Source organism: Penicillium angulare, assembly GCF_028827245.1.
Source record: "Penicillium angulare strain IBT 27051 chromosome Unknown utg000001l_segment0_segment0, whole genome shotgun sequence".
Lineage (NCBI taxonomy): Eukaryota > Fungi > Ascomycota > Eurotiomycetes > Eurotiales > Aspergillaceae > Penicillium > Penicillium angulare.
Window position 1 is genome coordinate 270,074 of NW_026623160.1, and position 25,531 is coordinate 295,604.

The 25,531-nt window shown below is 48.2% G+C and overlaps 15 protein-coding genes across 15 annotated transcripts; 10 read left to right on the plus strand and 5 right to left on the minus strand.

Annotated features, from left to right (window-relative positions):
* Nucleotides 1-2,009: 2,009 nt before the first annotated feature.
* On the plus strand, nt 2,010-2,666 carry N7478_000084 (alpha/beta hydrolase; the record flags this gene model as incomplete). Its single annotated transcript, XM_056916300.1, has 1 exon — nt 2,010-2,666. The coding sequence occupies one exon, from the start codon at nt 2,010-2,012 to the stop codon at nt 2,664-2,666; it is 657 nt and encodes a 218-aa protein (XP_056784180.1).
* An 801-nt stretch (nt 2,667-3,467) lies between these two features.
* Nucleotides 3,468-5,059, plus strand: N7478_000085 (class I SAM-dependent methyltransferase; the record flags this gene model as incomplete). Its single annotated transcript, XM_056916301.1, has 6 exons — nt 3,468-3,630; nt 3,845-3,956; nt 4,026-4,133; nt 4,203-4,450; nt 4,533-4,656; nt 4,765-5,059. 6 exons carry the CDS (start codon nt 3,468-3,470, stop codon nt 5,057-5,059), a joined length of 1,050 nt encoding a protein of 349 aa, XP_056784181.1.
* Nucleotides 5,060-5,881: 822 nt separating this feature from the next.
* N7478_000086 (uncharacterized protein) lies at nt 5,882-6,430 on the plus strand (the record flags this gene model as incomplete). Its single annotated transcript, XM_056916302.1, has 2 exons — nt 5,882-6,191; nt 6,252-6,430. The coding sequence occupies 2 exons, from the start codon at nt 5,882-5,884 to the stop codon at nt 6,428-6,430; spliced, it is 489 nt and encodes a 162-aa protein (XP_056784182.1).
* A 45-nt stretch (nt 6,431-6,475) lies between these two features.
* On the plus strand, nt 6,476-7,231 carry N7478_000087 (uncharacterized protein; the record flags this gene model as incomplete). Its single annotated transcript, XM_056916303.1, has 1 exon — nt 6,476-7,231. The coding sequence occupies one exon, from the start codon at nt 6,476-6,478 to the stop codon at nt 7,229-7,231; it is 756 nt and encodes a 251-aa protein (XP_056784183.1).
* A 295-nt stretch (nt 7,232-7,526) lies between these two features.
* N7478_000088 (uncharacterized protein) lies at nt 7,527-7,800 on the plus strand (the record flags this gene model as incomplete). Its single annotated transcript, XM_056916304.1, is given in 2 exon segments — nt 7,527-7,617; nt 7,637-7,800. 2 exon segments carry the CDS (start codon nt 7,527-7,529, stop codon nt 7,798-7,800), a joined length of 255 nt encoding a protein of 84 aa, XP_056784184.1.
* Nucleotides 7,801-7,962: 162 nt separating this feature from the next.
* On the plus strand, nt 7,963-9,228 carry N7478_000089 (uncharacterized protein; the record flags this gene model as incomplete). The annotated part of the gene is made up of 3 exons (XM_056916305.1): nt 7,963-8,157; nt 8,315-8,413; nt 8,533-9,228. The coding sequence occupies 3 exons, from the start codon at nt 7,963-7,965 to the stop codon at nt 9,226-9,228; spliced, it is 990 nt and encodes a 329-aa protein (XP_056784185.1).
* Nucleotides 9,229-9,910: 682 nt separating this feature from the next.
* N7478_000090 (cytochrome c oxidase subunit VIb) lies at nt 9,911-10,577 on the minus strand (the record flags this gene model as incomplete). Its single annotated transcript, XM_056916306.1, has 6 exons — nt 9,911-9,945; nt 10,014-10,077; nt 10,136-10,217; nt 10,278-10,308; nt 10,421-10,423; nt 10,511-10,577. 6 exons carry the CDS (start codon nt 10,575-10,577, stop codon nt 9,911-9,913), a joined length of 282 nt encoding a protein of 93 aa, XP_056784186.1.
* A 290-nt stretch (nt 10,578-10,867) lies between these two features.
* N7478_000091 (uncharacterized protein) lies at nt 10,868-11,517 on the plus strand (the record flags this gene model as incomplete). Its single annotated transcript, XM_056916307.1, has 5 exons — nt 10,868-10,927; nt 10,997-11,012; nt 11,123-11,185; nt 11,254-11,266; nt 11,418-11,517. 5 exons carry the CDS (start codon nt 10,868-10,870, stop codon nt 11,515-11,517), a joined length of 252 nt encoding a protein of 83 aa, XP_056784187.1.
* A 244-nt stretch (nt 11,518-11,761) lies between these two features.
* On the minus strand, nt 11,762-12,306 carry N7478_000092 (RNA-binding protein; the record flags this gene model as incomplete). Its single annotated transcript, XM_056916308.1, has 2 exons — nt 11,762-11,899; nt 11,986-12,306. 2 exons carry the CDS (start codon nt 12,304-12,306, stop codon nt 11,762-11,764), a joined length of 459 nt encoding a protein of 152 aa, XP_056784188.1.
* Nucleotides 12,307-12,776: 470 nt separating this feature from the next.
* sec31 (putative protein transport protein (SEC31)) lies at nt 12,777-16,891 on the plus strand (the record flags this gene model as incomplete). The annotated part of the gene is made up of 5 exons (XM_056916309.1): nt 12,777-12,985; nt 13,053-13,169; nt 13,225-16,403; nt 16,455-16,750; nt 16,811-16,891. 5 exons carry the CDS (start codon nt 12,777-12,779, stop codon nt 16,889-16,891), a joined length of 3,882 nt encoding a protein of 1,293 aa, XP_056784189.1.
* Nucleotides 16,892-17,449: 558 nt separating this feature from the next.
* Nucleotides 17,450-18,745, minus strand: N7478_000094 (peroxisomal membrane protein PEX14; the record flags this gene model as incomplete). The annotated part of the gene is made up of 1 exon (XM_056916310.1): nt 17,450-18,745. The coding sequence occupies one exon, from the start codon at nt 18,743-18,745 to the stop codon at nt 17,450-17,452; it is 1,296 nt and encodes a 431-aa protein (XP_056784190.1).
* Nucleotides 18,746-19,428: 683 nt separating this feature from the next.
* N7478_000095 (CAZyme family GH72) lies at nt 19,429-20,157 on the minus strand (the record flags this gene model as incomplete). Its single annotated transcript, XM_056916311.1, has 1 exon — nt 19,429-20,157. The coding sequence occupies one exon, from the start codon at nt 20,155-20,157 to the stop codon at nt 19,429-19,431; it is 729 nt and encodes a 242-aa protein (XP_056784191.1).
* Nucleotides 20,158-21,439: 1,282 nt separating this feature from the next.
* On the plus strand, nt 21,440-22,277 carry N7478_000096 (uncharacterized protein; the record flags this gene model as incomplete). Its single annotated transcript, XM_056916312.1, has 2 exons — nt 21,440-21,871; nt 21,993-22,277. The coding sequence occupies 2 exons, from the start codon at nt 21,440-21,442 to the stop codon at nt 22,275-22,277; spliced, it is 717 nt and encodes a 238-aa protein (XP_056784192.1).
* Nucleotides 22,278-22,495: 218 nt separating this feature from the next.
* N7478_000097 (uncharacterized protein) lies at nt 22,496-22,675 on the minus strand (the record flags this gene model as incomplete). The annotated part of the gene is made up of 1 exon (XM_056916313.1): nt 22,496-22,675. The coding sequence occupies one exon, from the start codon at nt 22,673-22,675 to the stop codon at nt 22,496-22,498; it is 180 nt and encodes a 59-aa protein (XP_056784193.1).
* Nucleotides 22,676-23,665: 990 nt separating this feature from the next.
* N7478_000098 (PAPA-1-like domain-containing protein) lies at nt 23,666-24,962 on the plus strand (the record flags this gene model as incomplete). Its single annotated transcript, XM_056916314.1, has 3 exons — nt 23,666-24,473; nt 24,535-24,641; nt 24,711-24,962. The coding sequence occupies 3 exons, from the start codon at nt 23,666-23,668 to the stop codon at nt 24,960-24,962; spliced, it is 1,167 nt and encodes a 388-aa protein (XP_056784194.1).
* Between the last annotated feature and the right edge of the window lie 569 nt (nt 24,963-25,531).

The window sequence follows — 25,531 nt, forward strand, 5'->3', positions numbered from 1 at the left end:
TCCAGATCAGGTACATGCGTACGAATACTATACTTGGAAATGCAAGGTCATCAGAAAGTCGATTGCCGCATACTGTCCGCACAGACCGCAGCCCTAAAAAACCTTCAGTCATATGCCGCATTTATTGGACCATTAACTCCAGCCCATGGCGTACATAGCGCTACATAATAATGTATTGATTGTGCACGGACCGGAGTCATCCCGCCCCACAGCGGGAAAGGCGCCATGCCGCATCCGAAAAGGAGGCTGAAGATCTTGAACCAAAGCGATAAGGTTAGACTCTTTGAGAATGGAGATCGATAGGGGGCCATTTTGTGGATCACAGTACGATGACGAATTCCTCGCATATATTGTAGTATCGATGCATTCGACGATACAGTGTAGTGACACCTTCATAGTCATAGCCGCCATTGTTATCGAATGTAATAACTTGAACCGACTCGTGGGTACTGCGGTGTCAAAAGACCCTTGCTCGGCCCCCAATGGAACATCGGAAACTGAATTCAAACAAGAATCATCTATTTCCGTGTATATTCAAACTATAGGGATGACCGTGACGCTTTTCTTTACGCAAAATTCTTCGCCCCAAACCGGCTTAGGGCCCTTGGCTAAATTAGATGTAATATTGTAATCGTTTAACTTGTGGTCATGCATTGACCAATCCTTCATCCATACTATTCTGAAGATATAATAATTCCAGCGGGGTGTTAGGCCTCCAGTTTGTTACAATTCGTAGGGGCGAACAATTGATCTGTTCCTAAACCCTTTCCTACCCAATTTCCGTTCCATCATTTTCGATCTCAACCTTGGAAGCTTAAATTTGAATAACCCACCCTACTACTTGTAATGGATTATTTAGTACAATTTCTGCATCATAACAGCTCGATTTGTTTTGGCCTCCATTGAAGTTCTCGCCTCTCTCCTCTCGTCTCCCGTTTAACCCCTGAAGCGATCTCCAGGAAAAAACCCCCAGGGCCATAGATAACCTTTACCGCCTATTACACCGCTACCTATACTGTAAGCTCTACATCGATAGAAAACCAAGTTGAAAGACACATAGAGATTTAAATGAAAAGACTACTGAAAGGACAATCGGAAAGATGATTAGAAAGACGATTAGCAAGACAAGTAGAAAGATAGTTGGAAGGATATATCGAAAAGTACGTAGAGAAACATCTTTTCCCTTTTTTCCCTGAATCTTTTAGATTATACTGGGAAGCTTATTCGAAAAGAAAGAAATATTACATCTCGTCGAGATATATCTGAAGATACCAGCTGCTCTTGCATGAGACCTTACCTCAACGGGTTACCCGAGACCTTCTCTACGATAAGGGAAAAGAAAACATCGAGAGGCATGACGTTGAATCTAGTCAAGGCATATTAAAACAGGATCATGAAGATGCGGCTCTTACAAGCTGGGGCTTGCAGGATTCATGTAGGCTTTAAACGTCGTTGTCGCCCCCATATACGTGCCCCATATGCGTAGGTTTCGCGTTCATTGACATTTAATGCTGCAACTAATGCGCCGACAAGCGTTCCTACTGTACAATGAAGCAATGGAATTTGCTTTTTCCTTTGGCCATTTCTCCATCGAGACACAGGATGCATAATGCAAGATTACCCGATATATTCCGGTCATAAATGATCATAATAGTACGTCAAAAACTTGAAGTACAGGTTCAATGTTTCAGCGCTCCAGAAGGGCCCCCACATTTTAGCTCTGAATCGCAAAGACAATCCCTACTCATAATAAAATGAAAATTATTAAAGGGGCAGAACCCCTCCTTTTTGGAATATAACTCTTTCATCTCTTCCATCTCTATCTGTTGGGTTAATATTTCCTAAAACACTCGCGTATCAGCTATATTGTGCTACACCTTACCATGGCCACCTCCAACCCTGAAATTGTCCTTATTGGTGGTGGATGGCACTATCCTGAATGCTATGCCAGGTTTCGTGTTTGTCTTGAATCTTAAGGCCATACGGTTCATGTGCCTCCACTTCCAAGTATGAACGGTGCACGACCTCCGACTGCTGATTTGTATACGGATTCTGAGGCTATTCACAAATTCGTGGCCAACCTGTCTGATTCTGGTCGCTCTGTCATTGCCCTTATGCACTCATACGGTGGCCAAGTTGGTACCGATGCTCTTGCGGGATTAGGCATGGAGACTCGTAAAGAGCAGGGCTTACCTGGTGGTGTGGAACGCCTTGTCTATATCTGTGGACAGGCGAATGATAAAGGCCAAGCAATGGCATACTTGATTGAGAAATTTGGGCGCCTATATATTATGCCTCATTTGTTTGACTTCGCTGAAGATGGTACCTGCTTTAACTCCGATCCAAAGGGGAGACTAGTAGGACCTGGGCTTTCGGACGAGGAACTAGAGAACTACGTGGCTGCTCTAGGACGTTGGAATGGAAAGGGCCTTTACCAGGCTGTAAAGAATTGCGCTTGGCGCGAGATTCCAATGGCTTATATTCATACTCAGACCGACATGACGACACCGATTCACTACCAGCACGCTATGGTGGAGGCTATTGAGGCGGCCGGGTGCAATGTACAGACCTTTACCATAGAGACAGGTCACTGCCCAAACATTACCAGCCCAGAGGAACTTGCCGGCATTATCCAACAAATTGTCAAACCCATCGAAGGCAGCTAAGATTCAAACACAATTTCTTGGGCGAAAGGAAAGCCGATGGACTTCAGGTTGAAGAATTTACTATGTGATTTGAATTATATTTTGAATTATACAACATTCAAAGAGCTCGATAGAATATATTATGTCAAGAAAGCAACGATAGCAACAGCGGTTGCGGTTTTTGCTTGGGCTGTTGCTTGGGCTGTTGCTTGTGTATGTGATTTAAATCATTTCCCCACTTTCTAGCTTGTGATCTTCAACCCACTTACCAGATTCATAGGTTTTGATTGTTTGCCTTCAATGCATTCCCCTGCGAGGCTACTGGGATAAATCAGTTCCAGCGAAATGCGGCGTGAATGAGAGAGATTATTTCCTAGGAAAATCCATCCCTGATACAGTAACCGATCTGTTCATCTTGGTGATTCCGCTTTATCCGATCTGGCATCTACACGTCACTCTCACACAGAAGATCATTCTCATTTTCACCTTCCTAATAGGTGGCCTGTGCGTATTTGGCTCCAGGTGACGATTTAGTGCGCTGACGACGACTACTAGCGTTACGATTATCTCCATTATTCGACTGGTCTGCCTGCTCCACATTGAACTGAGCTCCGAAGATATTACCTGGAACTTTGTGTCCTATTTGATCTGGACGTGTGTGGAGTTGAATGTTGGCACTATCGCTGGTAAACCCCCCCCCCCCCCCCTACTGACGTCGGTGCGGGACGTGGCCCCTCTTTTCAAGGCCCGAAACTCACACTAGTGTCCTGGTCTAGCTTGCTTGCCGTGCCTTCGCCCGATTTATACGTACTCTAAAACAAAATGGCGTTTTCGGTCGTGTTTTCGGATGGCGCAAACTCACGCGAGTGGGCCCATATGCACCCCTCGGCTATCCGCCGACGGAAGCATTCTCAGGAAGATGAATACGATGATCAAGTGCACGTGGCAGAGATCCAGGCTGAAGGGGATTTTCATGAACTGGCAAGTTCGTCTCCCAGCAGTCACGAGGTTTAATTCCCACTCGTTGAGGGGTGCGTAATATTGAAAATGCAGAAGATGCAGTTAGATCATGAGGCTGTAGGGCTTGAGGGGATGACGGTAAAACGGCCCCCAAGGTTGAAGCGTCTTTTGAATGTAACTCCCCTAGATTTCTTTGTGTCAAGAGTAGTTATACTGGCTGCTTATACCTTCTTATATAGACGTATTCTTGCCAATATCTATTTCAATTGCTTCCTTTGAGCTTGCCTGTACCGCTATGGCTGCCCCTCCTACCACTTATCTACTAAGGCGCGATCGAGTCGAAGCCATCAGGTACGTAAATTGACGCTGAGCCCCTTCACATTATCAAGAAATACTCACTGGTATCCGTCGCATATTTAGACTTGGATCCCAGCATCTAGCGTGGCAACGGCATTTGAATCATCTTCTGGATCCTAATATACCCATCAAGGATGGCATGGAGATTGCGGACATTGGGGCAGGCACAGGGTAATCATGGTCAACTCAAAACGATTGGAAGATCAGTGCCAAGGCTAATATATACTATTCTAATCACAGAATCTGGGCCATCGAGGTAGCCAATCAGCTGCCTTCGTCGCAGGTAACGGCATTCGACGTCGCCGACACTCACTTCCCGAGTCCAGAATACTGGCCTTCCAACGCAAAGTTCGATTTGCTCGATTTACTGCGTGATGTTTCTTCGGAGCTATTAGGAAAGTTTGATGTGGTTCATCTACGCATGTGGGCGTTTGTTGTCCGTAATGATGACCCTAATCCACTGATCCAGCATGCCGCCAAATTGCTCAGTAAGTCTACTCCATACGAGAAATGAAAAGAAAAAAAGAACCTCAAGCCCTCGTGTTGCTGATTTCATTTCCTACTTCCAAGGGCCTGGGGGCTATATCCAGTGGGAAGATGCTCGGTTCGAGAACAGTGTGGTCAAAGGTGAACCCGCGGTTCAGTTCCGGCAAATGATGAGACAGATGAGCAATGCCGCAAGGCTCAATTTTCTGTATGCTAAACCATTACGACGCATTTCCCCCACTCCTCTTCCATGAAGATATACCGCCATCCACAACGTGACATAACTGACTTCTTGCTCTTCCTGGGCCGAATCTAGGTGGCTTGAGGAGCTTGATCAGCGCGTGAAGTGCGCGGATGCTCAGCTGGAGGTAGTCGACTTCCAGAAGCAGCCGTGGTTGTCAACGCATATTCCGCTGGTTATGGATACATTTTTAGTAGCTCTGGAGAATAGCGGTGCAATCCTAGGCAAATTAAAGTTGGTTGATCCGTCTGTACCAAACTCGGAGGAATGGATGGAGGCCCTAGAGACCTTGCACAAAGACAGCTGCAAGCCCAGTGGCAGTCAGCTTTACTGGCTTCCAGTTACGTTGTTAGCCAGAAGGAGTGGTTAAATACTACAATTATTAGTTAAGGACATATTATTTGCATAACATTGCTGTACTTGCAATCAACAGGGCTTTCAATACCTTGGCTTCAATTCTCAAATCTTACAAATTTCCTTCAGGTTCAATGGAGAAAGCAAAAAGAATAAAAAGCCATCGTCTCTGGCAAGCGACGTGAGACACATGTGCAACTTGTCCCGTTGTGCTAGAGACGCCTCATATCCCTAAGCTTCTACGTTCTTTCCCGTAGATTTATTATCTAGAAATTTGATCTAGGACCCTGGAGATAGTCTACGCGTAGTAGGTAGTTGCACATCCAATGCGTACCCTATAGATGTATTACAACAAAACGTAACAGTGAGAGAATTTTAGATACGCCAACCCCAGTACTCTCCACCCGTTGTTTCTCATAGACTCTGTCATTTCTGTGTCATGAAACCTACATGTATCACATCATTTACATTATTAGATACACAATAGCCCCCAACAAAGCAAATGCAAATTCTAGTCACTCATGCCCAACTGCCCTGGTATCCATGTTGTCAGGAATCAGTAGTCACGTGATCCTAATGCCTAAGGCATCTGATCTTTAGATAGCTCTTTCACTTGATCGTTCACCTCAGAACACAGACGAATCACCAATTCAGTGGCTTTTCCCCAGTTCTTCGGTCTTTTATCTCCTTCTAGTCCCAACTAGTCGTATCACCGTCTCTCTCCGTCTGTCTCTAGCTACAGCCTACTCAGACGCTGACACTTGTATTGTGAACTTCAGACGAGCTGCGGACCCCATTTGAAGGATGAGAAGACTAAACCGATACAGTATCTCAGCCGATGCAGGATTCAGATCCCTGTTGGGTGGATAGTACCCCAACTACCTCGCTCCCAACCTCAAATCCACCTGCGGTTTCCATATCTGCACCTCCAACTGCTGGTATTGACGGAGCAATCAATCCCTATTTCTACGCTTGGACAGATGAGCAGAAAAATATGGTTACACAAGCATGGGAGGAAGCTGACCAACTTGCAAAGGGGCATTACGAGTGGTGGCCGGGTGGTAAAGGGCAAGATGCCATGACCCTTTATCTAGGATCAAAATCCAAGGATGATTATAGTTGGCTCACTGGAAAAGGACACCTGATGGGTAAGACGAATTTTCTCAACTCAGAATAGTCTGGTATCTGAACTAACCCGTTATCTACAGAGAACATTGAAAGGGAGTTTCTGGTACATCAGGGCTGGTGGACACAGCCCCGGACCTTTACTTACGGTTATTTCTATTGCGATGAAAGCAAAACCCCCGGCGCCGACAAAGACGATTTTGAGCCAGAATGCGGGAAGAACACAGCTGCATACACATGGGACGACCTTGGAACCTTCTAGTCTGCTCATTATGTTGTATTCTGTCCAGCTTTTTTTAGCGATCGCATGACCTCGCTCACTGAAAAGGTTGAAGTGGCTGATGGGGACCCGGAAATGCAGCGTACAATGGACTATTGGAGGCCTGTGAGAGCGCAAACCATGTACCATGAGACGTACCACTGGAAGAACACTGTATCAGACCCACGATGCAGAGACCACACTTACCAAGCTGAGGACGTTGTCGATTTGGCTGTTAAGGATCAAACCAAAGCCAGTAACAACGCAGAATACTACACGCAAGCCGCTATGGCCATATATCTCCAGCAAGTATTTCACCTCAGCAGTCCTCCCACTCCAGAGGGGTACGGTACTAGTTCAAACTCATCTGTATCGATTGCCGGAACAGAGATATTGGAAACTTATCTCGATGATCCTCCAAGATGGTGGCAGGCACCTGTTGCCAACACCCCCAAAGCATTCAAACCGGACATGACCGATATTACGATGATGTCAGGTGTGGGATTTCTGACAGCAATTGGGCCCTTCGCGTCTTGCGTTGACGGTTTATACGAAGATATGGAGCAGTGTATGGTATTTTGCTCCAGGGATAATAGCTCATGCGACCAAAGCTCGTCAAACTCAACCATTGTATGTAGCGGCTTTGTGATCGAGCTTACAACGCCAGTTTGCAAAGAAGGAAGCTACTCGGGTTTTGATGAGTGTGATGCACACTGCAGTGGTGGTTCCTGCTTTGAAAATGCGGGTGAAAGTGGCATACATGTACAGTGCGAAGATTGTCCTTATACTCGCAGCTATATATAACAATTTAGAATAATTTGCATAGACTAGCACCCAGAATTAGCATTTTCCAAGATTCCAATATGAAGATCTTCTACAATGCTTATCTGTTCTAGCAGAGTCCTCCCCCTCCGATCATCGTATTGAGGGGTCACGGTGAAGCTTAATAGCCCCTCCCTCGGTAATCTGGTGCTCCCGCCGTATGGCCGCAAATCCACCGAAGATACCCGCATACAGGCGAATAGATGAGTTGGATCTTACTTAGATCTTATTGACGTAGATATGCCGATTAGACTAAATCGGCTGACTTCAACAGGAAATGCATAGCTCACTCGGCATCTACATTTACCTCCGAGCTGTGCTGATTAGTAGATTAGCAGGTCACGATACTCGCGGACCAGCGGCGCCGGGTATGTATGTCCCTTACAGAATGGAAGAAGCCCAGGGGATTAAGAGGACGAAACCGAGCCTATGATTGGGTGGAATCGCCAGAATCCGACCATTCCATCACTGTGATTGGCTCCAAGGTGCCGTCGGCTGGGGCTACCGAGAAAGGCGTTCGGGGCCCTGATTTGTGTCCGTTCGGTATTTGACAATTTTAGGAAATCAAAAATTACGTCAAAAGGGTTCACGGTCAAGACGAAAAAGCCGAATTTCTTGGGACCTTCCACAACAACCTTTCCTTTTAATTACACCCCTCCCAAGCTCCCCTCTTCTCGCTTCGAGCTCTCCATCTTGTTTCTTAGAAACAGGATATGGCAGACACGAGCAAATTCATGGACGCTCCAGTCGCTCATTCGCGGGTGGTGCCTGTGTCGGGATCGACTTTCGCGGCGGCGCCGCCTCCTCCGCCCAAAATACTGCATTACCCTTTCTGGTTTGGAGGGTCTGCATCATGTTTTGCGGCGGCTGTGACACACCCTTTAGATCTAGGTATGTGTTTTTGCTATGTGATTGTTGCTACTTGAGTTCAAAACTGACTTGCGCCACTCCAGTCAAGGTATTTTTTCCCAAGGCCTCTCGGAGTCCAGGCCGAGACTCGACTCAACTCGACTCTACCCGCCGCCAAACCTTCATCGCTGATCATGGTTTCTCGTCGCAATCTAGGTTCGATTACAAACACGTGCGCCCGATGCGCCGAAGACGATGCTGGGCACGTTTGGACATATCGTGAGACATAATGGAGTCACCGGTCTATACAGTGGTGTATGTGCGACCAAGTCTTAATTCCAAGTCCTGGGTCCACCTTAACGGGACCCTGGTGATCCACCTCAGATCCAGATCAAGAACAAGATAAGCTAACCAAACTTGAATTGGATCTATAGCTCTCCGCTGCAATTCTACGCCAGATAACATACTCCACCACCCGCTTTGGTATATACGAAGAACTCAAATCCCGCATCACCAAGAACTCAGACTCCCCCGCCGCGGCACCGGGCCTCCTCACCCTAATCGGAATGGCCAGTGTCTCAGGCTTCATCGGTGGATTCGCCGGTAACCCAGCCGATGTCATGAACGTCCGTATGCAATCCGACGCGGCCTTGCCACCCCACCAACGCCGAAACTACCGTAACGCCCTCCACGGCCTTGTACAAATGACCCGTGCCGAAGGCTTCAAATCCCTCTTTCGCGGTGTCTGGCCTAATTCAACCCGTGCTGTGCTTATGACAGCCTCCCAGCTAGCTTCATACGATACCTTCAAGAAAATGTGTATCGACAAGGTCGGCATGAAGGATAACCTCGGCACACATTTCACAGCTTCATTTATGGCTGGTTTCGTTGCTACTACTGTCTGCAGTCCTGTGGACGTGATCAAGACTCGTATTATGAGTGCTTCACATGCCGATGGCCAGGGACAAAGCATGGTTACCTTGCTTCGTGATATTTGTCGCAAAGAAGGCCTTTCATGGACTTTCCGTGGTTGGGTACCAAGCTTTATTCGTTTGGGTCCTCATACCATTGCTACTTTTATCTTCCTTGAAGAACATAAAAAGTTATATCGAAGGTTGAAGGGGATCTAAACTAGAATATAAAACGAAATATACGCGGCAGGTTTGTGATATTTTATTTCCCCTTCAAGTCTTTACTCATTTTTTGGTTGTTTCTTTTCTCGAGACACTTTATCGTTCGATTTTGCTTTATCTTGCCCCTGTATGACTTTATATTGTCATTTTCTTCATGATTGTTTTGGGCAAGCAGGAAGCTGCTGTTGAGCCCTGGAGCAGATTGGGCTTGTACATACATTGCATTCCGGTTGGAATGTTTCTTTTATGGTGGGCTTCGGCCTGCCCATCCCAGCGATATAGACATAGAGATATACCAGAATCATATTTGGATTATTTCCGCGAGGAACCAATGCCTACCTATATATCCCTGTAGAATCGAGAGACTAGTCAGCTTAATCGAAAGACATGCTGGCAAGAAGCTGTCAATATTGAATAAAATTGATCTTTTACATGTTACTGGTGAAGATTCAAGTTCAAGTGTCCCAAAACTACGTTATGATACGGCATATAACGAAACACATTTCTCTTTGCGAAACGGTGAATTTACAAAATATTCCTTTAGAACGAACCAGACGGATTACATCAGGAAGAAAGGAAATGTATCCCCGCATGACCAGGTAAAGTACATTGACATAATTGTCGATACACAAAAATTTGAGAGAGCTCAACTAACCAACACAAAACGTTCTTTGGCTATTTACCGGTCAAGGTGAGCGGGGAAGTTACCAGCCTCTGTAAATGACGATATGCATTAGTATATGCGCAGAACAAAAATTTCCAGGGGCAGTCTGAATACGTACCACGCTGACCATCCCAGCGGTCGGTCCAGGCCTTGGGGCAAAGAGCACGGAAGGCGTGGTAGAACTGTTCGAGAAGTCAGATACTGAGGAATTAGAGTAACGGGTAGTCGAGGTGAAAGTACCTGGCGGCAGGGGCGGAAGTCATCGCCCTTGGCCTCGACACACTTGTAATAATCGACATAGTTTTGCCAGCAGTGCTTGGTCCTGGAGAGAGAGAATTAGTGGATTTCAATTTGTATCGATTGGTAATAGGGAAAGGCGTACTGGTTCATCTGGGGGAAACGAGCATCGTAACCTATAGTCGCATCGAAAAATGTCAATCTCATGATATCCCGTCCGATCGGAAACCGCATATCCACGTATCCCGCAGAGCGCTCAGAAACGACGAAAATCAAATTTAAACGTACCAGCTATAAGGGAATTAGCAATTGACCATATAAACAAAGGATACACTCCTCTTATGATAAGGGAGAGAGGGGGCTCGGGTTTGAACTTACCAGTCACGAACTTGAAGGGCTTAGTCTCCTGGGGCTCTTCGGGGTCGTGTTCAGGAATGGCACCCATTTTGTCGATGTGTCGGTTCAATTGAACAACACGAAAGAATTGAGAGTTAATTCGGGGGTCTGAGAGGAGAGTGAGGGTGGGAGAGGGCGAAGGGACGAGAGACGTTGGGTGATCGAAGCTGTGAAGTGCCGGGTATGACCGCGGGCGGTCAAGCGAGAGCCACTGAGAGTCTCGCTTTTCCCAAAACACCCGAGCCACTCAGAACGACGCTCTTGGAAAGCTCGACTCCAACCTCATCCTCTCCCACTTCTCATCGTTCTATACGCTCTCTCCTTCCACCCTCACCCACCATGTTCCCCACCCAGGCTATGCGCATGCAGCCCTCGCGGCCCTTCTTCCACCCGGCCCCTGTAAGTTCTTTCTCTCATCCCCCGGGATCATACGATCGGGTGTCGGTTAATACTAACTCCTGTCTGCAGAAGGAGTCTCACTCCGGTACGTCGTACAACTATACCCGCGACGGGCAGCACGAGGCATTGAGCCATGTGGTCTCAAAGTTGAAGGGTTATTTTTATGATACGCCGATACTGATTGAATTTGACTAGCCCACACTATCTCTCAGCGTCTGCGCATGATCAAGAAGTGTCCCCCAGAGTTGATTCCTCTCGGTACGTGTTTTATGGCATGTGAATCTGCAAGAAACGGAACAAATTGCTAACAATAATCTTGAATTTAGGTGTTGTCCTTGGGTATGTTTATCTCTAATACCAATCGCCCGGTCGATCCGCGAAGTCTATGCACAACTTCCTTGGCCCTTCCCCATATGACTGCTCCCTTTCGCCCGATATTACACATTCGCCTCTCTGTTCAAGATCTCCCACAACTAACAAGTTTTGACAGTGTTGCTGTCGGTGCCGCCGTCTACTCCAGCATCAAGAAGCTCACCTCCGACAAGACCCTGCGTCTATACCGCAACAGCCCCGAGAGCCGCGAGCATTAAATGTACCATGATGTTTTTCGAGCTCCAAGAATGCGATTCCAATTTCCTTTGACTTCTTCGTCGCCTGTATTGTTTTGAAACAGCTGAAAGCCAGAAAGTAGTGGCGGGAAAAGTAAGACGTGCTCGAATTCGGAGCGTGTGTACATAGTCCGGTTTTCGCAGTGATCTTTGATGCGTTTCGGCAAATAGTACTGTAGTTTTTGGTTCATAATCGTCATAGCTACCATGATAGCATGCATCACTATCACTCGGCCTTAGGCCCCGCAACATCTAGTTGTTCCAGACCTTCCATTGGGTCTTGGGGTCGATTGCTTGCCTCCCGAGCCTCTTCCGCTGCTTGGCGATCTTCCTCGCTGACAGCATGTTTGGCCAAGTAGCCCTCCTGTAGAGAAAGAAAAAGTATCGAATTAGTGTCAATGCGCCAAATGCGACATGAAGTCAGTTCAAAAAACTAGATATCCCACATACCTGTTCCCAAATAGCTGTTTTACTACCCAATCCCTCATTGGCATCCTTTTGTGGTTTCGCTGCAGCGACCTTGATAGTGCGTCCGTAGATTTCACTACCATCCATGTTGTCGATAGCTTCCTTGGCATCTTGCGGAAGATCGAATTCGACATACCCAAAGCCTCGGTGAGTATCGGCTGAGTTGGGTTGATCAGGCTTTGGGAGTGAGATGTCGACAACCTCGCCGAAAGGCACAAAAGCCTCTGCCAACGTGTGCGCGGAGACGGCCTGGTCAAGGCCTCCCACGTAGATGGTGCTCTTGAGGCGGGTGCTTTCACTCATTATGCTTCGTGGAGAATTTCAAGTCTAGTTTTTGGCCGGATTGAGCGCGCTGATTTTGAGTAGCTGGTGTATATAAATATGCAAGCTACAAGAACATGCAATGTATGAGACTGATTGAAGAAATATTGTGTCTACTGTAGACAAGGAAGTGAGGTTAAGCTTTAGACCCGGCGTTACAATGCGAAAGAGTAGGTACAGATATCACGTGCCACAGGCCTCGGGGTGTCCACGGTGTTTTGGCGAGTACCCGATTGGGTTTAGCGCGTATTCCCCGGTCCCTCCAAAGAGTCCAGGAGGCCACTTGGTATTGACTTGTTGATTATCGCACCCCCCGTTGTCCCAATTTATGTACAGGGGTGGGAGCTGAATTGTTGATCTCCATTGGATGACTGTTTGGAAATCCGTTCTTGTTTGCTTCAAAATACCCACAACTACTACCCCTTAACCACTACTCTTCACATACTGTCATCATGGTCCGTCTGCGGGAAATCCCAAGGACGGCCACCTTTGCCTGGTCTCCTGGTGCCGCATCTCCATTGATTGCCACCGGAACGAGGGCGGGTGCCGTCGACGTTGACTTCTCGAACAAGACTTGCCTTGAGCTTTGGGACCTTGGTCTAGACCGCCAGGACGCTAGCGAGGAGCTACAACCGCTAGCTAAGATCGAAACCGATGCTGGGTATGATGAAGCTCTGAACTATCTATTATTTGTTTTTGATCATTCGCTCACGTATATGAATCTGCAGTTTCAACGACCTAGCATGGACCGATTTCGACGATACCAAGCGTGGCGTGATTGCGGGTGGTCTGGAGAATGGCTCATTGGATCTGTGGAGCGCCGATAAGCTGCTTTCAGGATCAAGGTGAGTCGAGCATTGTATACGGATTTATAAAAGGATTATTACTGACCCTACTCAGTGATTCCTTGATGTCAAGGACTTCGAAACACTCCGGCGCCATCAAGGCTCTCCAATTTAACCCCAAGCACTCCAACCTTCTTGCTACCGGTGGCGCGAAAGGCGAGCTGTTCCTCTCCGATCTGAACAATCTCGAGAACCCATTTCGTCTGGGCAACAATGCGGCCCGCACAGATGATATCGAGTGCTTGGACTGGAACAAGAAGGTCGCTCACATTCTGGTTACTGGTAGCAGTGCTGGATTTGTGACCGTCTGGGATGTCAAAACTAAGAAGGAAAGCTTGACCCTTAACAACATGGGACGGAAGGCCGTTAGTGCAGTCGCATGGGACCCCGAGAAGCCTACCAAGCTGATCACATCGACACCTCTTGACTCAGACCCTATGATCTACGTTTGGGATCTGCGTAACTCCCACGCCCCAGAACGTACCCTGAAGGGCCACGAATCCGGTGTGCTATCGCTCTCTTGGTGTGACCATGACCCCGATCTCCTCCTGTCTTCTGGCAAAGATAACCGCAACATCTGCTGGAACCCACAGACCGGCCAGGCATACGGCGAATTCCCTGTTGTTACCAACTGGACCTTCCAGACTCGTTGGAACCCGCACAATCCCAACTTCTTCGCCACTGCCTCGTTCGATGGCAAGATCTCGGTCCAGACCCTCCAGAACACCAAGACGGATAGTGCACAGGCCATCGACGATCAGAATCAAGCTTTGGACGGCGAGGATTTCTTCGCCAAGGCACAGACACAACCCCAAGTCTCCAAGTTCTCTCTTCCTAAGCCTCCTCGTTGGTTAGAGCGTCCATGTGGTGCCTCGTTCGGATTTGGTGGTCGTGTTGTATCTATTGGCCTTGCTGACAATGGTTCTCGCGCATCAAAGATCAAGATCACTCCCTTCGAGGTTGATGAGAGCGTTGGCAATGCGACGGAAACTTTCGAGGCAGCTTTGAAGGAAGGTGACCTCCGAACTCTCTGCGAGACTCGTGCCACCAGTGCCGCGAATGAGGAAGAGAAGGCCGACTGGAAGGTCATTGAGGCCCTCCTCTCCGAAAACCCTAGAAAGGGCCTAGTCGAGTATCTGGGCTTCCAGGACCAGTCTGCTGACGAAGCTGCCGACAGCTTGTCCAAGCTAGGTCTGGATAAGAAGGATGACGAGGAAACCAACGGAGCTCCTCAAAAGCCAAAGAATGGAGCGAAGAAGCACAAGCGTCTTCAATCTATGTTCGATGCCACTCCTGATAGTGATAACTTCCTTTCGGATCTTGCTGCTTCAAAGGGTGCCCGCACCAACAACCCGTTCCAGATCTTTAATGGCTCTGAGAGCGAGGCTGAGCAGAAGATCACTCGCTCGTTGCTTCTCGGTGAATTCGACAAGGCTCTGGATGTGGCTCTTCAGGAGGACCGCATGTCCGATGCCTTCATGATTGCTATCTGTGGCGGTCAGAAGTGCATCGAGAAGGCCCAGGAGTACTACTTCTCCAAGCAGACTGGTGGACCTAACTACATGCGTCTGCTTGCCTCGATCGTAGGGAAGAATCTTTGGGACGTTGTGCATAATGCTGAACTTTCCAACTGGAAGGAGGTTATGGCGGCTCTGTGCACATTCGCTGACCAGAAAGAGTTCCCTGATCTTTGTGACGCTCTCGGAGACCGTCTTGAAGAACTCGTCCGGGGTACTGATGATAAGGTTGTTCGTAAAGATGCTTCATTCTGCTATCTTGCTGGCTCTAAGCTTGAGAAGGTTGTCGCCATCTGGGTCGAAGAGTTGCGTGAGAATGAACAAAAGGGCATTGAGAACAATGACGACAACTCATCTTTCTCTATCCACGTTCGTGCTCTGCAAGGTCTGATCGAGAAGGTCACCATTTTCCGCCAAGTCACCAACTTCCAGGATGTGGAGCGGACCAAGGAGTCCGATTGGCGCCTGGGAACATTGTACGAGAAGTATATTGAGTATGCCGATGTTGTGGCTACCCACGGCCGTCTTCAGGTCGCTCAAAAGTACCTCGACCTCGTACCTGAGAAGCACCCCGAAGCCGAGGTCGCTCGCAACCGTATCAGACTTGCTATGAGACAAGCACCGCAGAAAGCCCAGCCTGCTACAACAGCAAGATCATCTAGCTTCAAGCCCCTCCCCCAACAGCCTAGTGCCTACGCGCCGCAACAAACATTTACCCCAGCGGGAGCAGCAGCTGTTTCACAGAACCCGTACGCTCCAACTCAGCCTCCGGTCCAGGGGTTTGCTCCTCAATCAGCAACTCCCGCCGTTCAGCAGCCACCTGTGAATCCCTACGCTCCTCAGACTACTGCGCCATCCCAGCCTGCCAACCCATATGCCTCTATTGCTAGTGGCGGTGCTTATAACCGGACCGGGTACCAGCCCGCTCAGGCTGTTGCTCCAGCTTACGCCCCGCAAGGACCTTTCGGTGGACAGCCTGCAGCTGGCGGAGTACCTCCTCCACCCCGTGCATCTAACCAATCGCCGGCTAATAATATAACTACCTACACAACTGCTACTGGGCTTCCTGCGTGGAATGACCTGCCCGAGGGCTTTGCCAAGCCTGCATCTCGTCGCGGCACCCCTGCTGCATCTCAGGCTGCTATTAGCGCACCGTTTCCCCACCAGTCTCCTCCCTTGGCTCAAGGCCCTCCGCCGGCGGCTGGCCAACGTGCGCCATCTGTCCCTCCTCCACCCAAGGCTGGAAGTCTTCCACAGCGTGTGACATCTCCTCTGGCTTCAAACGTCGCCCCTGGTCCTTCTCCCCCACCGCCTGTTAACCCATATGCATCTCTCCCTGGATCCCCACCGGTGGGTAACATGGCTCCTCCTGCTGCCTCTATCCCCCGGGGGCCCTCGCCTTACAACGCTCCGCCAAGCATGCCCCCACCAACAAATAGGTATGCACCCAGCCCGGCAGCTCAGGCTCCGGCCCCGCAGTTGCAGGCTCGAGCCCCGGTAGCACCGCCTCCGCAGTCCGTCGCCTCGCCGTACGCTTCTCTGGCAGCAGCTCAACCCCCACCGCCCAACCCTTACGCATCCGCTCCACCACCGCCGGCTGCTGCTGTTCCACCGCCACCTCGGGCTCCGGTTGCTCCTCCGCCCCAAGGTCCTCGCCCTGGAGCAGCTCAGCCTCCCCAGGCAGCTGCCCCTCCTCCTCCAGCGGCACCGAAGTACCGTAAGTCACGCTAGTCCTCAATGCATTGGAATTCTCATTAACTTGCTTTAGCTGCGGGTGATCGTTCTCACATCCCTGCCGACGCGTTGCCAATCTACGAGATCCTGAACCCTAAGATTCAATTCCTCGAGCCTCGCGCCCCCGAGAAGTTCAAGAAACAAACCCAAAGATCCGCCAACTCATTGAATGAGATTTTCGATCGCATCAACAATGAGTCTTTCAGGCCCGACACCGTATCGAAGCTAGTCAACCTGGCTCAAGCCGTTGAGGCCCGTCGCTATGATGTTGCTACCAAGATCCACAGTGATCTGCTAGTCAACAACAATGAGGAATTCAACAGCTTGCAGGTGAGCATTTCTCAATTCTTTATTCGAACTTAAAGTATTCAAATTAACGCATCATTACAGATCGGTGTGAAATACCTCATCCAGATGTGCTCAGCTACCTGGAGAGCGGAAGAGGCCCCTTCTCAGTCCCAGATTCTTTAAGATTTCTATGGATTTAACGAGGCCTTTACAAGGTTGTATTTCCCGTTACGAGTGGGTTAAGTCTTTGATATAAAGCGGTTGGCCTTTGTTGTTACCTTTTCTTGTTCATTTTACCATTAATGCTCGCGTTTTACTTCTCTTCCTTCTGTGTTGCTTTTTGCGGGTCTAGTCTGATAAACCTGGGTCGTGAGATAAAAATTCCCTACAGTTTCTATGCTATGTGTGATGACTCGGTTAGGATAAATAGCTTTCATGGCTCGAAATATACAATGTTTTTAGAAAAACCTATGGATTGGATTATAAAAGAGCGAAAGAACTCCAAGTCCCAATGTTATCAGATTCCAAGGTTTGAGACGTTCTATTAAATGCTCAGGTATTCCGTACAGTATTATTTAGATAGAAGGCAACTTGAAATGATTCACTCCATTCTAAATGTATATGTACACTGTATAAATCCAAACCATAGATATGAAACAACTCACCGTTTTCAATCCAAGAGAAAATAGAAAGTAAAAGAAAGAAGCGCAGAAATATAGAAAAAAAGAAGAAAAGAAAACATCACCTAGCACCAGCAGTAAACCCTCCACGTCTACCACCACGACTAGCAGGGAAGTTTCTAGCACTCAGCAACGCACCCTTCACTCCCCGAATATCAGCCTTAAAGCTGGTAATAGCATCATCCTCCCCCTTCCGTACACCAGTTGCTTTCCCACTCCCAGAAGTAGAGTTAGCATATAGCCCAGAACCTCCAACAGTATAGCTTGGTGTGGAATACATCAATCCATCGAGATAATGATGTAATTCACTAATACTACTGCGCATAGTTTCATCCCACGAGCTCGACACTCCTTCAACATCATTAACCTCATTCAGCTCCGTCTGAATAGCCTTAAGTCGAGCCATATGGTTAGACACAGCAGACAACGGAGCATCGGGCGCGTTCTCATCTTTCGTCGACTCAAGGGATGTAGAAGATGACGAGACATCAGGTGTAGTCTGAGTGCCGACGTCACGGTGAAAAAGTTCCGTAGGGTCAGACGTCACGCTATCGGTATCCTCCTCTGTATCTTCTTCGGAAGACTTATCTTTGCGTGCAGTGAGGTGGGCCGGAATGACAGAGACAGTTTTCTCGAGTTGCTCATTTAGCTTTTGTAAATTGTCTTGTGCTGTTTCGGCGAACTCGTGACGCGCACTGGCAAGGTTCTCGAGCATTGGTTTTATTAGGTATTCGCTTGCGCCGTAGATGGAAGCGCCGAGACCTGCTGCGCCGTAGAGTGTGTAGAGGATGCTTTGCATTGATACCAGGGGTGGAGGCTTGGAGGGCTGAAAGAGAAATTCGGGGTAGGTGATTATTGGGGGTTCGTCGCGCTTTGCTATTGGGGAGGGGTCGGTGGTGGCGGTAGATGAGCGCGGTTGAGACATGGTGGTAGAAGGCGATTGGGATGACGATTGAGACTGTGCAGTGGTAGAGGTAGAAGATGAAGGCGTAGCTTGAGCTTTGCTGGGAGAGGAGGCAGAAGTCTCAGGTGATTCCTCGGCCTTTTCCTCGGTTGCGCTTGGGATGGTGCTGGTCGCCTCTAGGTTTCGGGAGATGCCGAGGACCTGTTGAATCTCGTCGGAGTTGAGACCTTTGGATTCAAGGAAGGCAATTTTGCGATCTGGGGGAGAATTGCGGATTGATTCGTCTTCAAGGAATCGAGTTGCTTGGCTGAGGAGGTCTTCTCGTGAGGTGGGTGCGGGCGCATCATCGGAGCTCGGCGACGAGGTAGATTGTGATGATGACTGATCCGTAGAGGACGAGGCAGACTGGCGCTGCCAGGCGGGGATTGATGAAGGCTTTGAAGGATCTGACATGGTTTCTAGATTCTCGTTTGACTTGTTGGTGAACTAGAGATCACACTGTGCCAGTGCGGAGATGGTGATAAGAGGAGAGGTTGAAACAGGACTTCCCCGGAATTGGGACTTGCCATGTGAGCCGACCTCGGCTGTTCCGCCGACACGGCATAGTCCGTCATACATCAATCCAATCCAATCTACTCACACCGAGAAAATGGCCCAGGCTTTTTGAATATTATTTTCGACTATTGTCTGATTATACATATTATTGCAATAAAATACAAAGTCGCTCGATACTTTTATATCATACATCAATGCTCCGAACTCGCTCTTGGCTTCTTCTGCTTCATCCAGCTCTTGTTTCCCTTACCCCATCGTCTGCTTCAAAAATGGGGACTGCACTCAACTCATGACTGATAGATGTGCCAGGTAACTCCTTCTTAGAATTGTCAGGCATTTCTCCCCGAGAAGGATCAGGTAACTCTTCAGCCACAGCAGTCCCATGTAATTCTGTCACCGGGACATACACCGTTGGAGTCCCCCGGCTCGTCTGTTATCGACGATGAATAAACCAGAAAACCAAGCTCAAAAACAAGATAGCACCACAGGCAACGCCAACACCTACACCGGCTTTCCTTCCAGTTGAAAGCCCAGATCCCCCACTAGCACTAGAACTGCCAGTACTAATGCTCGAGCTGATGCTAGTGCCAGTCGCAGCGACACTGATAGGAGCATTGCCTATGGTCGCGAAATCGAGATCGGCAATCGTTGGCAATGTGGCATCTGCATTGACGGGCCAGATTCCACTGCTTGAAGAATGGCATGATGGTTGGCGTTATCGTCGAAGGAGGGTCAGTATTCCAAGTTACTTCGTCCCACTGACTTTGTAAATTTACATAGTCCTTAAGCGTTGTCGGTGTGCTCGCTGCTCCAGTTGCTGTATAGTTGACTAGTCCATAACCCTCTTCGCCGTCTTGCTCGCGCCAGTTGTCAACTATCGTACCACTTATGATGTTTGACAAATTCGATCCAAATATGATCTGCTGCTCGGCAAAGTCCAGAGACTTATCCATGAAACAGCCATCTTGCGAGTAAATTATTGGAATTGACACATTTTGTAGATGAGAGGCCAACAGTGAATATTCGGAACTGGAAATTCTTTCCGCACATAGACTGAAGCTGGAGTCCTTGATTGCGTAGAAGTCAATGGCTTCGCTGCTGTTGTCTCCACAGGCAAGATACTCTACCAGGGATCCTAGACTCGGCTCCATTACCTCTGCAAAATATCCGATGGGAATGTTTCGATACTGTCGAGCGGCAGTGTATGCTTTCATATACTGGGCAGCTGCTTTCAGGTCCGGGGTTACCGCGAGTTGAGACCCTGGGCTCAAAAGATCAGTAGGTAGCTTGAAACGCGAGGCGGCAAACATTTGTTGAGTTTTGCTACTTACAGTCTTTAAACACACCGTCACCCAGGTTAAAGCTCATGAGATTCTTGTATATTGCCATAGAATTGTAAATAGCTGCATATCGTGAGAAGACGTCCTTGTCCCATCTAAGATCATTTGGCTCACTCCCATCGTTCTCGTGGGTCGCTAGTTTAACGATAACGTATATGCCATTGTCCGCAAATGCTTGCACACATTTATCATGATTATGAGTTGAGTCAATGAATTGCACACTGACCACATTTGCTCCCAGATCTTTCATCAGCGAAGCATCGATCTTGCATTGTTCGGCTTGAGAGTCAGCCAAAACATCAACTGGATTTGACCCGGAGCTATCTCCAATGTACCCAACGCCTATTTGAACTGGTTAGCCTAGCTTGGGAGAAAGAGCGATGGCTATCTGGCCTTTGATTTGGAAGCGTTTTCCAGATCTCAAGAAACCAGTTCCAGACACTGTGATCTCTGGAAATCCCATCTTAAATGGTGGTTTGGAGAGTTTGACTAGGCTTTTTGGCGGGCATGTGAAACGGGTTCGTTCATTCGATAGGGAAAAAGTAAACAATCCTAAAGCAATCTTATCTTTCAGGTCCACCCCTGGTATAGCCTGTTGACCCTACAGGTTAATGTCCTAGAGCCCTGCTCAAGAGCCCCTTGATAGACATCCGACCTGCCTAACACGGTGTAGTGCAGGGCTACGGTGCATAGCACTAGTATAACACATATCTTCATAGCTAGTATGCATAGATATAGGTCGCATCCTAATTCAAATTTAAGATAGATACTGTTGAAACTATCGAGCGAGGTTCTTTTGTTCTTAGATGGACCATCTCAAAAAAACTGAAGTTCTTTGCGACCTATGGGCTCTTTGTGTAGTACATACTGGAGATTTCGTCAAATTGGATTTACATTCCTCGTAGCTATGCATAACATTAAATACTCATGTAGAATAGTCCTTTGCAAATAGTAGATAGTAGATGTATATGTATTTTTACTTCAAAACTTTCTGCCGCATGGCTAACTGGTGGGGCGACTAGAGAAAATCAGGTTGGACTAGTAAGGATTTCCGTCCATAAATGGCCCATTCTAGTCACCAAAATCCACATTATGATCCTCTCTTTCTCCCCACCCCAGAAGAAACTTGAAGGAGACAATCCCCGAAATCTCCTCTACTCGAGAATTCAAGTTTTCAATGACACGATATACCTGGGTCATTTTTCCTTCTTTGGTTACTCTGCTCTGCCTCTGGTATAAAAATTCCGGAACGATGATTAGCACCTCCTTTCTTTCACCTTCAAGTTACGACGAAGAGACAATAGTTACTCAAATGACGACTATTTATATCCTACTTCATAGGCTAGGCTACTACAACCCTCCCGGGGACGATTACCCTTACGGGGAAGTCATATTTCCTCCTGCAGGTGGCCATGCCATCAATGAGAAGCTATGCCATGAGCTCCATATCGCGGTGGAGGTAGTATCTCTTATGAAAAAGATTCCTTATACGTTTCGCGGCACCAATAAGCCGTTTCTGTTGCAGTCCCGGCCGTTTGAATACTTTTTTGATGAAGAGATACGGGGTGGCCGCGATCCTGAAAAGGCGCCCGTGAGCATTGGCGACGAGGATTTAAGATTGGACTTTCTGAAACCGTGGGAGGTTGCACTTACTTCCTGGATGCACGCAGATGATGGGACCTCGGTTATTCTGAATACTAAGTCAAGTACAGTCATTCCCACCCTATATATTCTACTACGCTATATATATGAGAAGGAAGAACTAACGGTTTCAATCAGATATTATTCAAGTTATTGTTGAACAGGAATCGGGGGAGGAGGGCTTTGACTTCCGGAAAGACTGCAAGGCTCACCATGCCCCAACCTATCTCCAGGGTCTCATCGATGATATTCGTAATTTAGAGACAGTATATCTTCCTACACAAGGGGATTATGGCTATATTATTCCCGCCGGGGAACCGGAGCAGATTCAAGTGAAGCGGGTTCTGATTGAGGATTATGGTTGGGAGACTGAGTTCCGGGAAGAGGATTGGCGACGAGAGGGAGAGGCGGTCTGTAACAGGATATCTGATGAGCAGATGAATACTTGAGAAGAGCAGTGGAGGACGCTTTCAAAAAGAGAAACCTTGCGTATCTTGTTAAAGACCCCTCGGCCTCGGAATACCAAGCCGGATTCTACATCACTGGCTGGCTATGAGGACCTCCCACGGAGACTTCAAAGCATACCACGACCCTTTGAGCCACACTGACGCCAAACTTTAGTGCTCATGTGGCCGATTAGCGACAATACAGAAATGCTGGATAGGGCCTATACCTCTGGTGCTGGCTCATCTTCACTTGTCGGCTCGAGGGGACGCTCTGGTTCATAGGTCACATCATATTCCATGCCAAGCTCCTTGTTATACTCTTGTAAATGGTGAATTTTCAATCGAACGAAATCTTCTAGTCTTTTATGAAGCTCCGATATTGTTGTAACTTGTAACTGCATGGACTCTGTGTGCCATGCTCAGCCTTGGTCCCCAACAATATTCATCAAGTAAATCCCAATACAAAAGGTCAACAGAAGCCACCATGCAGATCTGTCTTCAATAGATTGGCGCATTTGGGCGGATAAAGAGTCATTGAGTGCATTGAATCCACGAATTTTCTCTCGTTTTTTTATCTCCTCTAAGAAGAGTTCCGCCTTTGGAAGAAAGCGGACATTTTGAGGGCATCGATCGTCGCAAGAGTTTGAAAGGGTCATCGGGGCTGAGGACCTCGTGTTTGTCGGAGAGATCGGGCTGTCTAAGTACATCAGACATCGTTTTGCCATCGATCCAAGTGATGATAATAAAGGCTAATATCGTCGAAGTCCATGTTCAGTGTACCTGAGGGTTGTATACACATAACGCAATGTAAAGGATCCACCCGTATCACCGCCTGGCAGAAACGGGCGAAAGTGACTTCATTCGTTCATCCAGCGCCAGCGACAACAGACTTGGTAACTCTAGAAAGAAAAAGTACCTGTAAGTTGAAACCCTACCCTGACCCTGGCTGTGTCCTGCATTTGTGCTCCTCCATGTATTCGGTCCCCATCCATCTCTCTCCCTCTCCGTCGCCCCCGGACTCCGGGGAACACGGCAGGCGCAATCACCCCCAGATCCCCCAGCAACTTGAGTGCGCTTTGTTCGCACTGGTTGAGAATATCCCAGAGTGGCGCTCAAGACATGATCCATCTGTGCCTTCCCGGCTTGCACCCATTATTAGACTCCCAATCCAGTGATTGGCGCCTTCTTATTCGCTTCACTGTCTATTTCCCCCTCCACACTTCCCATCGGATGCTTTAACCTGTACTGCCACACACTTTACTTGTTAATTCATTACCACCCCGCTTCTTTTGTCTCGGAGTCTTTCTTTCACTTCCCCTTTTTCAATCTCCTTGAACCCCTCGACCCAAAGCCCAATTGTGAATCTTTACCGTAACAACTTCGCCGTCAACATGCCACTTCTTCGGCGATCTGGTCGATGGCGAGCAGCTCAGGACGATCAGTCAGATCAGTCAGATCACAATGCTAATGTCCGCACCAGACCTAAGAGACAAACCCGCTCCACTGCTGCGCCAACATCAGTGTCTGTCTCACCGTCGACATCACCATCACCATCATTATCACAATCAGATTCAACTGAAGAGCCCCGCAGATCTCTTCGTCTCACTTTGAAAATGCCCACAGGCAAGTTACGCGAGGCCACGGGAGGTCGCGCAGCAGCGCGACGATCTGTCAATGTATTCCAAGAAAATCCCATTGTCTCAGGACCTCGAGCTAGTCGCACCAAAAAGAAGCTCGTAGAGGTTGCCACATCAGATGAGGACCTTGACGACCAAGAGGAAGATGAAGTTGACGACGAAGATGCCCCAGGAGAAGACGATGAAGATGCTGATGCTGACGGTGACGTGGATATGGATGAAGCTCCCCCTCAAGCACCAGCAAGACGGGCTGCTAAACCAGCTGCATCTAATCGGGGAAAGAACGTTCAGAGCGTTGAAGAGAAGGAAATGGAATTAGAAGAAGAAGAAGAGGACGAGGACGAGGATGAGGAGGCTGTTTCAGACACAGATTCAGACGCCGATGGTGAACCTGATGATCAGGATGAAAGCGCCGTGCCAGATGTCAATGTCGACGATTTGGATGAGGAGGACGAAGAAGATGAATTGGATGACGACATAGATAGCGAGGCCATGGATGGCGGCAAGCAGACCAAGCGCCAACGTGGAAATCTGGGCAACGATTTCCTACAACTTCCAATGGGTAAGCTGACAGCAAAATCTTCTTCAGTGCTCAAACAGAGCACAAGCTTACGCATGAACAGAGCCCCAAGTCAAGAAGCATTTAACAGCCGAGGAGCGTGCCATGAGACGTACAGAGATGGCTCGACGCAGGAAAAACCTGAGCGAGAAACGCAACGAGGAAGAAAAGGTTCGCCGGACAAAGAATCTGAGCGGATAGCTCGACTATCCTCGTGACATAGCCACTGACAATCAATAGATGGACACAATCAACCGACTACTCAGAAAGCAGCCTCCCAAGAGGCGCGGCCGAGCTGCCGCGGGAGACGGTTCTACACCAGCCGACCAAGAAGCCGGGGAGCCCGAAAAGGCAGACCCCACGATGGTTCGATGGGTTAGCAATGCCAATGGCTGCAGAGTGAGCGTGCCCGAAGAATGGATTGGTACACCCGCAGGCCGACTGTTCGGAGGGCCTCTCAATGGAAATGGGAAAATGGTGGAAGAACTTTAACAGCATAATGTGGAAAATTGTTATGGAAAGGGGCGTTTGGGCACAGTCTATGGTTAAATTGGGCTTGAACTGGGTCATATTTGTGGACGAGCTAGTTTCCCTTGCTCTACATCCAAGGCATGGCGTTGATTATGGTTCCCCATTTTTTTATTGTTTCAAAATGCAAAACAAAGTTAGTTGAAAGACGCAGTCTAGAAATATGGACAACAATATGATTTCATGTTGTATCATGCTATATGTACAGATTCCAATTGGAGGAACTTAGACAATCCAGTAGTATACAGACGGGGCTGGTCTGACCAATTCCTGATCGCCATCAGGCTGAAACTCATTCCACATATACCAATTCTATGATTGGAAGTGGAATATATAGGCGCAGAGTAGTTCGTAAGCCTCGCGAGGACGGACACTAAAGCTCTTGCAATGGTAGGCGAGCATAGAGCGCTGAAAGACAGCGAGTAGAAGTTCCCGTCGTCGTTATTCACAGCGTATAATTTGCCTCCAAGATGCATGTTGAGCTATTTAATTCTCAATGAACAGCTGCGAGGAACAGTGCCGTGATCTTTATA